This window comes from Pelophylax lessonae (assembly GCF_965119305.1).
Source record: "Pelophylax lessonae genome assembly, chromosome: 10".
Classification (NCBI taxonomy): Eukaryota; Metazoa; Chordata; class Amphibia; order Anura; family Ranidae; genus Pelophylax; species Pelophylax lessonae.
This window is the reverse complement of record NC_138777.1, coordinates 227354409-227370560: the sequence shown is the minus strand read 5'-3', so window position 1 is coordinate 227370560 and position 16152 is coordinate 227354409. Positions and strand designations below refer to the sequence as shown.

Sequence of the window (16152 nt, the reverse complement as noted above, 5' to 3'; positions counted from 1 at the left end):
AAATAGCATTTTTTGTACTCGCCATAAAAATCTTTTTCTCCAAAGGTGCAGATATATAACTCTTTACACATGGGTATACTGTCACCTACAGGAGGTTGGACATTTCGTGTTATTGAAGAGAAAGACAAAAATATCCACCAGGAGGGGCAGTCAATTCTTGAGCTAAACCAGGGGTTTCCAAACTTTCTAAACGAAGGGCCCCTTTACTTTACATCAGACCTTAGGCGGGCCAAACTGTGGCCAGTGGGAGTAGTCCCGGCATCAGTGGGCGTGGACAATGTCTAAAAAATTACATCTGAGGTTAGGATGAGGAGTAGTGCCCTATCATTGGTATTTTTGGGAGTAATAGTGCCCCATCATTGGTACTGTTGGGAGGAATAGTGCCCCATCATTGGTATTGGCCCCTGACGATGTCAACCCTATGGCGAAACGCGTTGGTCGGTACCAGATGTGTCGTGACCACGCCCCTAAACCGGCTTTTACACAATTGAATGCTGCAGCCTGTGTTTTCTCCACCGTGTATTTAAGATATGCCTGCTTGTTTCTACGAACATGTGAGTGTAATAGCCTTTAATAATATACCTTTGTTTTAAACAGTATCACGCTATGTGCCCTGTGTTCCTTTTTACATCTTTGTGGCTCACATGCGTCTTTCTGCGAGTACATTTTAAAGGTCTTCTCTGATGATCTGCACCTGATGGGTTTAACCCCTTTATGCGCATTTGGCTTTTCCATTAGTTTGGAAGCCAACATCATCTGGTAAGAAGCCATTTGTCTCTTTGCTTCACTGGGGGCTTCTATTTTTGTTTTTTTGCCGTGAGAGGAGCGCCGTCTCCACCTGCATGCTGGGACTTGTGGTTCTTCTATACAGCACAAAGTTTTTTTTTCACCATTGGATTTTATCCTATTCATGGACTTTTCACTTTCAGAAATGTTTCTTGATTTATGTGCACATATATTTAAGAATTTTCTTGATATTCATTATCATTTAGCGCTACACGTTTTTTATATTATTCCCATCATTGGTATTGTCTGTGCCCATGTCTGTGCTACAGAAACTGAACAGGCATGGATGTGTAATTCGCCCGCTCTGCTCCAATCAGCAGGGGATCAGCTGACAGATCATGTGCTAATATTAAAATGGAGCTCGCACCGTGTGAAAGGGGCTTTTATTCAATTTACATCCAATCAGGTGGGCCACCATACAAAAAATAGCCATGGATAAATCTAAAGGAAATTATACAACGAGATCGTAGAGCACATGGCCAGACTTTGCTAAAATTTGAGAGGGTTATATAAAACATCTGTATGATGCCCTTTCGCCTTCTTTATAGTTTCCAATTTTTTATGAAAATTGTCCAATAAGAAGTTCATCTTTTAAAAAATAAATGCACATCTTTTAAAAAAAATGTGCATTTATTACTTTTTTATTGGGGAGCCTGGAAAGCATTGCACCCATGATCAGCAGATCATAGGTGCAATGCAGGCTCTGGGTGTAAGCAGTTACACACTAGCAGGAAGCATCAATGAACTACCACAGCACTCAACAGCACCATGGTAGTTCATTGAGATCTACAAGACAACAGCCGCGAAGCCTGCCGGATCTTGTGGTTTTCAGTTCACAGATCCCTGTGAATGAGTTCTTTGCAGTGTGTGACAGAGAGCGGAGGGGGGGTTCCCCTGCTGCCTGCCCCATCCATGAACCGGGGAGGTGCAGGGGCTGTAGGATTTGTAACATGTTACACCCTGAATATGGGTGTAACATGTTACAAAAGGGGAACTTCCTTCTTAAGCAAAATTAAACCATTATGTCTACAAATCTGCAAAAGGACAAAAAGGCAGTTGTTGCCTGAAGCAACTAAACAGGTATCTGATTTTGATTCCGCCTTTGCACTACAGTAATTATGACTGGCCGCTACAGGCCACACCTCCATAGGGCACCACCCTGGAGGAGAGGAATATAGATATTTAAAAAAATAGGTGAGCTGTGCACTTACCTGCTTACCCTGAACTAAAGCGTTAGTTATAGACGGGGCAAGGCTGTCCACTATTTTACCTAACAGACTGGCAGCGAGGCGCACAACAGACCTGGAAACAGAAAACAAAGCAGTGCCATTCCGGGTGCAATGTGTCCACATTTAACGTGTCTCTGATCAGCTGCTTTACTTACCACAAGCAGCCGCCTCTTCTGCATGGGTGGAAGCAACTAACATTTGCGAACATAAAACCAGCGCCATAATATACATATTTTCAAAAGTATTGGGACGCCTGCCTTTAAGAGTGTGTCTATGGGAATAATTGACCATTCTTACAGAAGTGCATTGGGTTAAGGTCAGGACTCTGTGTAGGCCAGTCAAGTTCCTCCACCCCATCCGAGGTCTTTATGGACCACGGATGGGGTGGAGGAATGGATGGGGAGAAGCTCATCCGTGTCTTTATGGACCTTGCTTTATGCTCTGGTTCAAGTGGAGGGGGGGTTATGGTGTGGGGTTGTTTTTCATGGGTTGGGCTTGGCTCCTTAGTTCCAGTGAAGGGAACAGCATAACAAGACATTTTGGACAATTTCCTGCTCCCAACTTTGTGGGAACAGTTTGGTGATTGCCCCTTCCTGTTCCAACATGACTGCGCACCAGTGCACAAAGCAAGGTCCATAAAGACATGGATGAGCGAGTTTGGGGTGGAGGAACTTCACTGGCCTGCACAGATTCCTGACCTCAACCCAATAGAACACCTCTGGGATGAATTAGAGCAGAGACTATGAGCCAGACCTTGTCCAACATCAATGTCTGACCTCACAAATGCGCTTCTGGAAGAATGGTCAAACATTCCCATAAAAACACTCCTAAACCTTGTGGACAATCTTCCCAGAAGAGTTGAAGCTGTTCTAGCTGCAAAGGGTGGGCCAACTCAATATTGAATCCCACGGACTAAGACTGGGATGCCATTAAAGTTTATGTGCGTGTAAAGGCAGGCGTCCCAATACTTTTGACAATATAGTGTACCTCTGAAGATTTTAGACAAACAACAAATTATGTGACAAATATAGGTGGTGTGTTACTAGTCAGATCACCAGGTGAAAACAAGGGAAAAAGCCTAAAAAAGAAAACGAATGCAGCCACTACAACTAATGATTTGTAAGCTGCATTATATTACATTTTTGGTTTTGGGTTTAATACCACTTTAAGTTTGTAAATATGTCCTGAAAGGACTGCCGTTGCTTTATTCATCAAAGCCAGTGTTGTGGCAGCGGTGTCGATGTCATTTAAGTCATAAAAGAATTGGGTTAAAAGCAATTACCATAGGAAAAAGTTTACAAGATTAAAAAAAAAAAAAAAAAAGACCAAAATACAAGCTGGTGGCCATGTGACCTTTGCGTGGCGGGATTCCACTTTACAGCCTGTACGTCCCTCTGCTACTCCATATTGTGTGAAAACATTTACCGTCACAACGTGACACCATGAAATAGAGAATAATCCATTCCAGTCTCCTACAGACCTTCTGCCGTCTGGCAACAATTATCTTGCTACGAGGACTGCAATATTAAAATGATCAGTCATAGCAACACAATACAGAAGGCAATTAACACAGATTTGTGGACACTGCAAATGAGGGAAGATGGAGGTGAATGTACAGCCAACAATTATAACACAGAACCGTGGTGTTCTCTACTGGGGCTGCATAGATGACACCGGCTGTCCTTGGCTTCTGCTGAGGAACTACAGACACCAGCAGGGCATGAACACATTTCTATTTCTTTCAGGAATGAAAGTGTATGTGTACCTAAAACTTTTTATTTCATTTTTTATGTTAAGTAGGGAAAGGGTTTTACCTTGACCATTTATTCTTTGCTGTTTGCATCCTGTTGGAGAGATTTTCCTTCACTTCCTGTGCTAAAAATGCAACAGGAAGTGAGAGGAAATCTCTACAAAAGGGAAGGGAATTTCCCTTCCAGACCGTACTTCCTGGAAAAGGTTTCTCCATTACAGTCGCGTAGCATGGGTTGTCAGCGCCCGGGGCAAGGCATGTAATTTGCACCCCCTAACCTGTGGCCTTTTAGCACTCCCTGAGTGCATTCCACTAGTTCTGCTGTGATGAATTATTAAGGGCTCCCCGTTATGCACAGCCTTAGCCTCTAAATTGGCTTCCTGCAGACCTCTATTATTGGTTGAGTCTGAGTGATAGCGCTTTCACTACAGAAGTCGAAGGGCTATCTCAGATTCAACCAATAAAAGGCTGCAGGCAGACAATCAGAGACTCTGGCTGTGAATAACAAGGGTAGCCATTAGGACAAAGAGGGTGAACCTACCCAATGGGGAAAAAAAAAGACGTAAGCTTGTGCTCGAAATATGGTGAGAAGGCGCTCCTGCACTGTTCTAGAACTAGTACGTGTCCAGGACCTAGATCACCTGCTTGTGGTACTGTGGTTCCCTGAGCGGAGGGTTGTAGTTTCAGTGTCCACCATTGAGCGTTCTCCAGCAGACCCCAGTAATCAGTTTCCTGATACTGGCTGCTGGAAGGGTGTTTAAGTTCTTCCCAATGAATGCCTCTTCAGTGTTTTGCCCTCTAGCTAGAGACTTGCTTGCTGATTATCCTAAGCCTTCTTTCTCATCCTGTCTTGTACCTTTAACCTGTGCCTTGCTGACTTGTACCTGCTCCCCTTATTCCTGATCCTACTCCTGGTTCCCCCTTCCTTGCATCTCCAGTTTTACTGTTATCTGTGCTCATTTATATTTATTGTATATACTGTATTATAGTATTTGGTGAAAAGGTGCTCCTGCACTGTTCTAGAACTAGGACGTATCCAGGACCTAGATCACCTCCTGGGTGGAGGGTTGTAATTCCAGTGTCCACCAGCAGCCAGCAGATCCCAGTAATCTGTTACCATCTAATGCTGGCTGCTGGAAGGGCATTTAAGCCCTCCCTATTCGTGCCTCTTGCTTCATTGTTTTGCCTGCTAGCCAGAGACTTGCTTGCAGAGCTTTAATTTCCTATCCTGCCTTGTACCTGCTTCTCTTGTTCCTGATCCCAGTCCTGGTTCCCCCCTTTCATGCATCTCATGGTTTTACCCTGGGATCTGCTTTCCTCTTTTATTGTATTATAGTTAGGTTGCTAGGTATTTTGCCACTCAGTTTAGGGTTCACCTCTATTTTTACATTTTCTGTGTATTTTGGTTGCTGGTGTTTGGATAGGTTTTGTTTTGCTGCCAATAAACTTGCTTAAAACATATATAGTCTGTCTCAGTTTCCTTAATGTAGCCATGCAGATCTGGCCACTCCTGCTGCTGATCTGATTCCTGACAGTACGAGGTTCAGGTAGCAGGGGATTGCAGCATCTGCCTGAGTGTAGTTATTTTGCTTATTAATACTGACAATTGTTCATCGTGCCTTGCAAATTCTACTCTGAAAAAAATTTCATTCTGCAGGCATTCTTGGCAAGCTTCAGTAGAGAACATCTTCAGAGCTCAGCCCAGCAGTTGATGGGAGCTTGCTAAAAAGCCAGCCAAAGCTTGCTAAATGTTTTTTAAAGTTACAGTCACTATTCTTGTTACAGTAAACATAGCTTTGAATATATTTTGCTCATTTTTGGTTAAAAAGGCTCCAGTACCAAAAGAATCTAATACAGTGGTATCGAAATAGCGGACCACGGTCCATGCCTGGACCGTCAGCCCACCAGTCTGCAGCGCCTGATCCCCGCTGCTCAGCAGTCTTTGGTTGCTAGGCCCCTGGTGTCCTAAGAACCAATAACGTCAAGTGTGTTCCCTGCCCACTGCAACAAGATTTTCCGCCCTACAGCTCACTTCTTCTCCAGCTTCAGCCCTCTGCCTACCTGAATACAGGTACATTTTCACTAGGTACAAGTGCACTACTAGTCTATAGGTGCACTATGCGGGATGACAACTGATGTAAAAGGATACACTAATGGGGAAACCTGACTTTTGGCGGCACTCTGATTGGTTCACCTGATGTAAGGGAGAGGACTCTGATAGGGACACTTGATGTAAGGGGGCACTCTGGTGGGGACACCTGATGCAAGGGGGCACTCTGGTGGGGACACCTGATGCAAGGGGGCACTCTGGTGGGGACACCTGATGCAAGGGGGCACTCTGGTGGGGACACCTGATGCAAGGGGGCACTCTGGTGGGGACACCTGATGCAAGGGGGCACTCTGGTGGGGACACCTGATGCAAGGGGGCACTCTGGTGGGGACACCTGATGCAAGGGGGCACTCTGGTGGGGACACCTGATGCAAGGGGGCACTCTGGTGGGGACACCTGATGCAAGGGGGCACTCTGGTGGGGACACCTGATGCAAGGGGGCACTCTGGTGGGGACACCTGATGCAAGGGGGCACTCTGGTGGGGACACCTGATGCAAGGGGGCACTCTGGTGGGGACACCTGATGCAAGGGGGCACTCTGGTGGGGACACCTGATGCAAGGGGGCACTCTGGTGGGGACACCTGATGCAAGGGGGCACTCTGGTGGGGACACCTGATGCAAGGGGGCACTCTGGTGGGGACACCTGATGCAAGGGGGCACTCTGGTGGGGACACCTGATGCAAGGGGGCACTCTGGTGGGGACACCTGATGCAAGGGGGCACTCTGGTGGGGACACCTGATGCAAGGGGGCACTCTGGTGGGGACACCTGATGCAAGGGGGCACTCTGGTGGGGACACCTGATGCAAGGGGGCACTCTGGTGGGGACACCTGATGCAAGGGGGCACTCTGGTGGGGACACCTGATGCAAGGGGGCACTCTGGTGGGGACACCTGATGCAAGGGGGCACTCTGGTGGGGACACCTGATGCAAGGGGGCACTCTGGTGGGGACACCTGATGCAAGGGGGCACTCTGGTGGGGACACCTGATGCAAGGGGGCACTCTGGTGGGGACACCTGATGCAAGGGGGCACTCTGGTGGGGACACCTGATGCAAGGGGGCACTCTGGTGGGGACACCTGATGCAAGGGGGCACTCTGGTGGGGACACCTGATGCAAGGGGGCACTCTGGTGGGGACACCTGATGCAAGGGGGCACTCTGGTGGGGACACCTGATGCAAGGGGGCACTCTGGTGGGGACACCTGATGCAAGGGGGCACTCTGGTGGGGACACCTGATGCAAGGGGGCACTCTGGTGGGGACACCTGATGCAAGGGGGCACTCTGGTGGGGACACCTGATGCAAGGGGGCACTCTGGTGGGGACACCTGATGCAAGGGGGCACTCTGGTGGGGACACCTGATGCAAGGGGGCACTCTGGTGGGGACACCTGATGCAAGGGGGCACTCTGGTGGGGACACCTGATGCAAGGGGGCACTCTGGTGGGGACACCTGATGCAAGGGGGCACTCTGGTGGGGACACCTGATGCAAGGGGGCACTCTGGTGGGGACACCTGATGCAAGGGGGCACTCTGGTGGGGACACCTGATGCAAGGGGGCACTCTGGTGGGGACACCTGATGCAAGGGGGCACTCTGGTGGGGACACCTGATGCAAGGGGGCACTCTGGTGGGGACACCTGATGCAAGGGGGCACTCTGGTGGGGACACCTGATGCAAGGGGGCACTCTGGTGGGGACACCTGATGCAAGGGGGCACTCTGGTGGGGACACCTGATGCAAGGGGGCACTCTGGTGGGGACACCTGATGCAAGGGGGCACTCTGGTGGGGACACCTGATGCAAGGGGGCACTCTGGTGGGGACACCTGATGCAAGGGGGCACTCTGGTGGGGACACCTGATGCAAGGGGGCACTCTGGTGGGGACACCTGATGCAAGGGGGCACTCTGGTGGGGACACCTGATGCAAGGGGGCACTCTGGTGGGGACACCTGATGCAAGGGGGCACTCTGGTGGGGACACCTGATGCAAGGGGGCACTCTGGTGGGGACACCTGATGCAAGGGGGCACTCTGGTGGGGACACCTGATGCAAGGGGGCACTCTGGTGGGGACACCTGATGCAAGGGGGCACTCTGGTGGGGACACCTGATGCAAGGGGGCACTCTGGTGGGGACACCTGATGCAAGGGGGCACTCTGGTGGGGACACCTGATGCAAGGGGGCACTCTGGTGGGGACACCTGATGCAAGGGGGCACTCTGGTGGGGACACCTGATGCAAGGGGGCACTCTGGTGGGGACACCTGATGCAAGGGGGCACTCTGGTGGGGACACCTGATGCAAGGGGGCACTCTGGTGGGGACACCTGATGCAAGGGGGCACTCTGGTGGGGACACCTGATGCAAGGGGGCACTCTGGTGGGGACACCTGATGCAAGGGGGCACTCTGGTGGGGACACCTGATGCAAGGGGGCACTCTGGTGGGGACACCTGATGCAAGGGGGCACTCTGGTGGGGACACCTGATGCAAGGGGGCACTCTGGTGGGGACACCTGATGCAAGGGGGCACTCTGGTGGGGACACCTGATGCAAGGGGGCACTCTGGTGGGGACACCTGATGCAAGGGGGCACTCTGGTGGGGACACCTGATGCAAGGGGGCACTCTGGTGGGGACACCTGATGCAAGGGGGCACTCTGGTGGGGACACCTGATGCAAGGGGGCACTCTGGTGGGGACACCTGATGCAAGGGGGCACTCTGGTGGGGACACCTGATGCAAGGGGGCACTCTGGTGGGGACACCTGATGCAAGGGGGCACTCTGATGGGGACACCTGATGCAAGGGGGCACTCTGATGGGGACACCTGATGCAAGGGGGCACTCTGATGGGGACACCTGATGTAAGGGGGCACTCTGGTGGGGACACCTGATGCAAGGGGGCACTCTGGTGGGGACACCTGATGCAAGGGGGCACTCTGGTGGGGACACCTGATGCAAGGGGGCACTCTGGTGGGGACACCTGATGCAAGGGGGCACTCTGGTGGGGACACCTGATGCAAGGGGGCACTCTGATGGGGACACCTGATGTAAGGGGGCACTCTGATGGGGACACCTGATGTAAGGGGGCACTCTGATGGGGACACCTGATGTAAGGGGGCACTCTGATGGGGACACCTGATGTAAGGGGGCACTCTGACATGTGCACTTGAGGTAAAGGTGACTGAGGGAGACACCTGATTTAAGGGGGCACTCCGAGGGGGGAACCAGATATATTTTTGATAGACATACAATGACTAAAATCTTTCTGAGCCCTGGCACAAAATTGAGATTCTGACCTCAGCTGGAAAATGTTTTATAGTAACCAAACCTTTAATTCATTACCCCTGATCTAATGTACTGCTTTGGCAAATCACAAGGGTAACATCATTCCACAAAGGATCCGTGATGGGATTCTTCAAAAGTTTCCCTTCTTTAGACCCCTTTCAAATGAATGAAAATCGGACAGCCGGACTTGATCGAACCCTCCATTCTCCTCTATGGAAAGCTGGATGTAAACAGACTTGTGTCTGGTTACAACCTGGCTATCTCTGAGTCCAATCCATCCAAAGAAAAAATGGAAGCGGATCCATTCACCTCCATCTGGCCAAATTAGATCTGAGGGCAGTTAGGTGTAAACGGACAGCTGGTCAGTTTACATTCAGGTGTCCATAGAGAACGGGCTGTGTCCAGGTCCCCTCCACTTATGCAGAGCAGGCACGGACCTGTCATCCATCCGCTCCACTTAACTCAGCAGGGGATCAGCAGATGGATCATCTGCTGAGTAAAACCAGGTCGGGCCCCAGTGAAAGGGGCCCTACTCTGCAGCTCTATCTGTTGCCATATAGCACATGATAAAACTACAAGCAGGCACGCAGCATAATATATAAGCCTCTTTGCAAATGTCCTCATTATCCATAACTCAGCCAATTAACAATCAGCATGACGAATAGCAGGAACACGCGGGAGCTGCAAGACAGCCTTAATGAAATGTCGTCCTACTGCTGGAAAAAAAAAAAAAATAAATGATAAAAAGCCATCTCGTCATTTTTCCTGTCCACCGGGGTCAGCAGATTTGAGCTCTGTTTTGTGCCAGTTACTGACACTTAATTGGACATATGATGTTATTTTTATGCTGAATTTGCTGTACCATTCTAGGCTGTTGCTTGACTGCGCCCAAAGAGACTCTACAATTCATGTAATGAAGATAATCAGCGTTATGGGCCCTGTTCTCACACAGTTACAGTGTTTAATATATATGTCACCGAGATACTAATAGCTGATAATGGGGCTTTTAATCCCGCCAGTGCTGGTGGGTAATGGTCCACTGCTAGATAAAATACATTTCTGGCTGTACTGGAAGCTTGGAAACGGGCGCTAATAACTATAAGTGACATTATAGACGGGAACTTCAGAAGCAGCAAATTATCTGTACACCGGGGTCATGACACTTTGTGAGATGCTGTGTATGCTAAAGTTTAACAGACTTTATATTTTATTTAATGGTTTTGTGTGTGAAGACTGTCTGCTTAAAGTGACATGTATACTTAACCACTTGACCTCCGAAAAGTTTTAACCCCTTTGTGACCGGGGCATTTTTTGCTATTCAGCACTGCGCGATCATGCACCTCTGTACCCAAATTAAAGTGGAGTTCCGGCCTTGGACATGATTTTTTAATAAAATTACCCCCGGGACAGTCAGGGCTAGTACATTCCACAATGGATAGCCTCTGAACTGTCCCGGGTCACACTTACCTTTTAGAAGAAATACTTACCTTGAAAATTTCTTCTCCAGCGCTGCCATCTCAGGTGTGGGCAGCTGAAGCCACAGCGCCCCTCTTCTGCGACCTTTTCCGTGTCCTTTTTAGTCCCACAATGCACTGCACCGGCCCCGCCGTCACTTCCGGTGCAGCCGCGTCATCCCTGCACAGCTTCTGGGCATGCCCAGAAGCTGTTTAGCAGGGAATGCCACACCTGCAGCGGAACTGACGAGCGGGGCCGGTGCAGGCGCATTGATTCCTGGGAGCGATGACGTTCAGCTCCTAGGAGTCATCGCAAACCGGAAGTGACGAGCAGGGCCGGTGCAGGCGCATTGATTCCTGGGAGCGATGACGTTCAGCTCCTAGGTATCAATGCAAGCAGGAAGTGATGGTGCAGGCCGCGGCCGCAGAGGGAGGAAGTGGAAGAAAGGTTAAGTATATTTTCTTCAATATCAAGGTAAGTAAACAAAAAAAAAAATTGCGATTATCCATTTCTTTTTCAGGTGACACTCACCAAGCGGATGGCCCAAAGTCAATTTTAAGGCTGGAACTCTGCTTTAAATATCATTTTTTTCACACAAATATGTGTGAATGCGTGTCATCCCTGCACATCTTCTGGGCATGCCCAGAAGCTGTTTAGCAGGGAATGCCGCGCCTGCACCGGAAGTGACGAGCGGGGCCTGTGCAGGCGCATTGACTCCTGGGAGCGATGACGTTCAGCTCCCAGGTGTCATCCCAAGCAGGAAAAGACGGCGCGGGCCCCGGCCGAAGAGGGAGGAAGTAGAAGGAAGGTGAGTATACTTTCTTAAAAAACAAGGTAAGAAAAGAAATTCGGGAGCATCCATTTGTTTTTCAGGGCATTCACAGCAAGCGGATGGGCCAAAGTTGTTTTTGAGCCCCGAACTACGCTTTAATCATGGTATTCGGTTATAGATTATGGATGGATCGTTCTTGATTTGTACATTATTGATACTCATGCTTATTTTTTTTATGTGCCTCATACTTGACCTTGCTTGTATTGCAACTCTTCATGAAAGACCAAATGAAATATAAACTGAATAACATAATGCAAATTCAACATGCAGCTTTGCATTGGACAGAAAACATTTCTTCTTTTAAGAGATTTTAAAAAGCCACAAATTGACATTGCATGCTATTTCAAGTAGAACTAAAAGCAAAAAACTTTTTCTTTTCGTTTTGGATGGAGTGGAGAGAGATTAGAACTCCTGTTAGTTTTTATTGCAGTCTGTACACACATTAGGGAGATTCACCCTATTTGTCCTGTTTACCATTATTATTCAAAATGAAAGTAAAAGAAAATCCCAAAATGTGGGTTGGCCCCAGAAAAGTAATAGGGAGGAAATATTCCAATGGGGACACTCACTCTGGTAACCTGGGGGGGTCCCCAAGAGATTCCCCTAATTTGCAGGGATTTCCTCCCTTCCTGTTTCGGCTATGGGACAGAAAGTGAGGGTAAATCTCCCCAATGGGACAATGATGGGAAAAAATAAATCAAACGGGGGGATATAACCCTCCCTTACTCTATCTAAAATGAAAAAAATGGATTTTTGTAAAATCTTACCGTAAAATCCTTTTCTCTTAGCTCATCGACAGACGTAGTCCTCGGTGATACACCACCTTCGGGTTATGTTACCTCCGCAGGAGCAGGACTAGACAGGAAATTAAAAAGCTCTGGCCACACCCTAGGGGCAGTCCCAGAGGGTATATCCTCTCTCTCTCTGCCTCAGCAAATCAGTTATGTGAAAAAGCAGTGCTTAGAGAATTTAACCCAACCCAACTCCAAAACAGAGGGGCGGGGACTACGTCTGTCGATGAGCTAAGAGAAAAGGATTTTACGGTAAGATTTTACAAAAATCCATTTTTCTCTAGCGCTCATCGACAGACGTAGTCCTCGGTGATACACCACCTTCGGGACGTCCCAGAGCAGTATCACAACTGAGGGGTGGGAAAATGGAAATCAAATCCCAATCTAGAAGGCCCAACCGGTGCCAACTAGAAGTTTACAATGCTCATCCTTAATGATGAGACTCAACAAAAAAATTTTCAAACAGAAAAAAACCCTCGAGGTAGACCACCGGTCTCCTCAAATTGCGGCCTGCAAAACCTTGCGGCCAAATGAGGCATCCGCCGATGCCGTCACATCAATTTTATAGAATTTTGTAAAGGTATGTACCGACGACCAGGTGGCCGCCTTACATACCTGGACCACTGACGCCTGATGGCGAAAGGCCCAGGAAGTACTGAGCGCTCGAGTGGAGTGCGCCCTAACAGGGAACGGAGGACTCTGACCCTTAATAGAATAAGCCTGTACCACCGTTTGTCTAATCCATTTGGCAATGGTTGCGGCAGATGCAGACAAACCCTTTCTGGGGCCATCCGTGATCACAAAAAGTGAATCCGTCTTACGGAATGATTCCGTAGCTTTCAGGTATACCTTGATTGCCCGAACCACATCTAAGGAATGCAACGCATGTTCCCGATGATGCTTGGGCTGAGGACACAAGGAAGGTAGTACAATATCTTCATTCAGATGAAAATCTGAAACCACCTTAGGAAGAAAAGATGGCTTAGGATGAAGTACTACCTTATCCCTATGAATCACTAGGTATGGGGACTGGCATGATAATGCAGCCAGTTCTGACACCCTGCGAGCAGAAGTAATAGCCACCAAGAAGGCCACCTTCTGGGATAAAGTAAGCAAGGGAATCTCTCTGATGTTTTCAAAGGGAGGTTTCTGTAGAACCGACAAAACCAAATTAAGATCCCAGGGCGGTAAGGGCGCGCGGACTGGAGGAGCCAGGTGCCGCACCCCCTGGATGAAATTCCGCACCAAGGATTTGGTAGCTAACGGCTTCTGAAAGAAGATTGCTAATGCTGAAACTTGACCCTTGATGGTGCTCAAGGCTAGCTTCTGCTCAACCCCTTTTTGCAAAAAGGCCAATATTCGAGACACCGAATAGGTACGTGGAGGAAATCCTAAAGATTCGCACCACGCAATATAAGTCTTCCATGTGTGATAATAGACTTTGCTGGAAGTCGCTTTCCTTGCTTTAATAAGGGTAGAAATGACTGAAGTAGACAAACCTCTGTCCTTCAGTACTTGGGTCTCAATGGCCAGGCCATTAAAACCAGCGACTGTAAAGCACGAAGGTAACTTGGTCCTTGAGACCACAGACACTCCCTGAGACGAAGTTCCCACGGAACGTCTGCGACTAGCATGTCCAAGTCGGCCAGGCCGGCTTGGGGAGGCCAGCCTAGAATTTCTAGGACCACTGGCGCTGATTGGATCTGAACCAGGCGTCCCTAGAGCTATCTGGCCCCGACCATCCGAGGAAGTCTGGTCGTTTTCTATTTCCACACATTTATCAGATACCTGATAGTTATCAGGAAGGGTGATCTTTTCTGGTTGAACCTCAGGGACCGAAGTCACCCGACTAGAGGCTACTTGGCCTATCTGGTCAACCAGATCCGATTCCTGTGTGGTATCGGGACTAATCTTAGGAAAGGGTAAAGGAAAAGATCTATTCAGGGAACGGTAACTACCGCTTCCTGTGGTACTTAAATGTTGGAAGGGAAGAATCGCACCGGTAGTAGTGGTTGATGCTCGATCTGATGTCCTGAATACCGGTGAAAACGTCCCCCCACCCTGAAACCGGGTGGGGGCGCACCTTCAGGCTGTGTACTCCTTTGCTTCGGGTTTGGCTGGGTTGGTCCTCTGCTTGTCCGACCAGCCCTTCTTGAAACCTCCTGGAGGAGTCTTGCCTTTCCCGCTAGTACCAGCCGGGCGCCCTTTATGGGCGGTAAAGAAAGGTCCTCGCTTGTTGCGAGGTCCCTTAGCTTTTGCAGCCTGTGGCAAGAAAGTGCTCTTGCCCCCAGTGGCATCCTTAATGATTTCATCTAGGTTGGCCCCAAATAGACGATTCCCCTGAAAAGGGAGATTGGTCAAGGTCTTTTTGGAACCTAGGTCAGCTGACCAGCATTTTAACCACAGCACACGTCTGAGGATCACTGCTAACTTAGATGCATGCCCTAATAAGGGAGTTGTGTCCAAGGCTGCGTCACAGATAAACCGTAGCCCTTGTATGATCTGTTCCATCAAATCAGATGTCTCCTGGGGAATATCTTTTCCCCTAAGATCTTGGCGTACCATTTTCGCCCATTCCGTAAGTGTCTGGGAAACTAGACCAATAACAATTACTGGTCTAAATGCTGACCCTATCAGAGAAAAGATAGTGCGGGACTCTGCTTCTATCTTTCGATCCACCGGATCCTTAAAGGACGAAGTGTCCTCCACTGGAATAACCGTGGCTTTATTCAGCCTGGAAATAGGCGGATCCACGACTGGTGGTACCGTCCATTTCTTAATGATGGATCCCTCAAACGGATAGCGTCTAGCAATACGCTTGGAAATAGTAAAGGTACGTTTAGAATGCTCCCATTCTCCTTTAATCTGATTACCAAAACATTTAGGTACCGGAAAAGCCTTCGCCATCTTGATGGGCTTATTAGTACCGAAAGGCCTCTCTGTTTCAGTTGCCTCTGCCGGTAAAGCCTCAAGTTTTAAGGTTTCTTGCACTGCCACAACTAGTGCGTCCACCAATGCTTCTTCCTGAATTATAGCAGGAGAAGAAGCGTCCTCCTCACTGTCTGAGGGGGCTTTACCTGGGATAACAGCCCTTGCAGAGGAACCTGCAACTGCCGTGACCATCTCTGAATCTGAGTCAGAGGTGTCAGATGGTATAGGGGTAGGCGGGGGTCGCTTCCTTGACCCCCGTCCCTGACAGGCCGCCTCCACCCGAGCCACCATAGACTCCAAAATTGCTGTAAATGACTCTATACTCTGTGCACCGGCGGGTCCCGAGGCCCCCTCGAGGGAAACAGGTGGGGGAATATGTGTGGCAGGGTCCATGATAACTCCAGTTACTTCCTGGATAATATAATTCAAAAAGAAAAAAACTTTTTTTTTTTTTTTTTTTTCTGACCCCCAGCGCCACAAAAAAGCCCCTTAGTGTTACCTGCTAGGGATCCCTATCGATCGAGAGAGAGAGAGATAGACCCCCAGGCTCACCACTAGATGCTCAGAGTTAAACTGCAACAGCTTACAGCGCTGTCTTGACAAACAGGAAGTCTTTTGGATGGCTGCCCAGGAAGAAGGGAGGCGGCTCCGCCCCTCTGCACGCCTTCCGGCGCCTCCCCCAAGCTCCACGAGGTGTAGGATCACCTCAAACATGGCCGCCCCCATGCTGGAGACACGAGGCTACGCCAAAATGGCGGCTCGTGCGATCCAGCAAAAAAAATGGCGGCGGCCTGTGCTGACTAGCGGTGTGCTGCAGGCACACAACACTCTCTCTGCATGGGGATATGGCGTGGTTGGCGGTACCGGCCCTGGCGGACCGCATGGCCGTTCGGGAGGCCTGCTAATAGCTGGAGATATGATTTGGAAGGCAGTCTACATGTCCGTGGCTTCTGACTGGTAGGTAGCTTATACTTAACCCATAAGATTCCCAGAA

The 16152-nt window shown here is 49.2% G+C and overlaps 1 protein-coding gene across 4 annotated transcripts in view; it reads right to left on the bottom strand.

The window, feature by feature from the left end:
* PHKB (phosphorylase kinase regulatory subunit beta) overlaps window positions 1-16152 on the bottom strand; it is a 415971-nt gene that overhangs the window by 25493 nt on the left and 374326 nt on the right. For 2 of the 4 annotated variants that reach the window (XM_082269953.1, XM_082269955.1), the window contains one exon: window positions 1998-2088. The exons of the other annotated variants lie outside the window; for them this stretch is intronic. In XM_082269953.1, the coding sequence (XP_082126079.1) occupies window positions 1998-2088 (91 nt within the window). The remainder of the gene's footprint in view (window positions 1-1997; window positions 2089-16152) is intronic. 4 annotated transcript variants of the gene reach the window in all.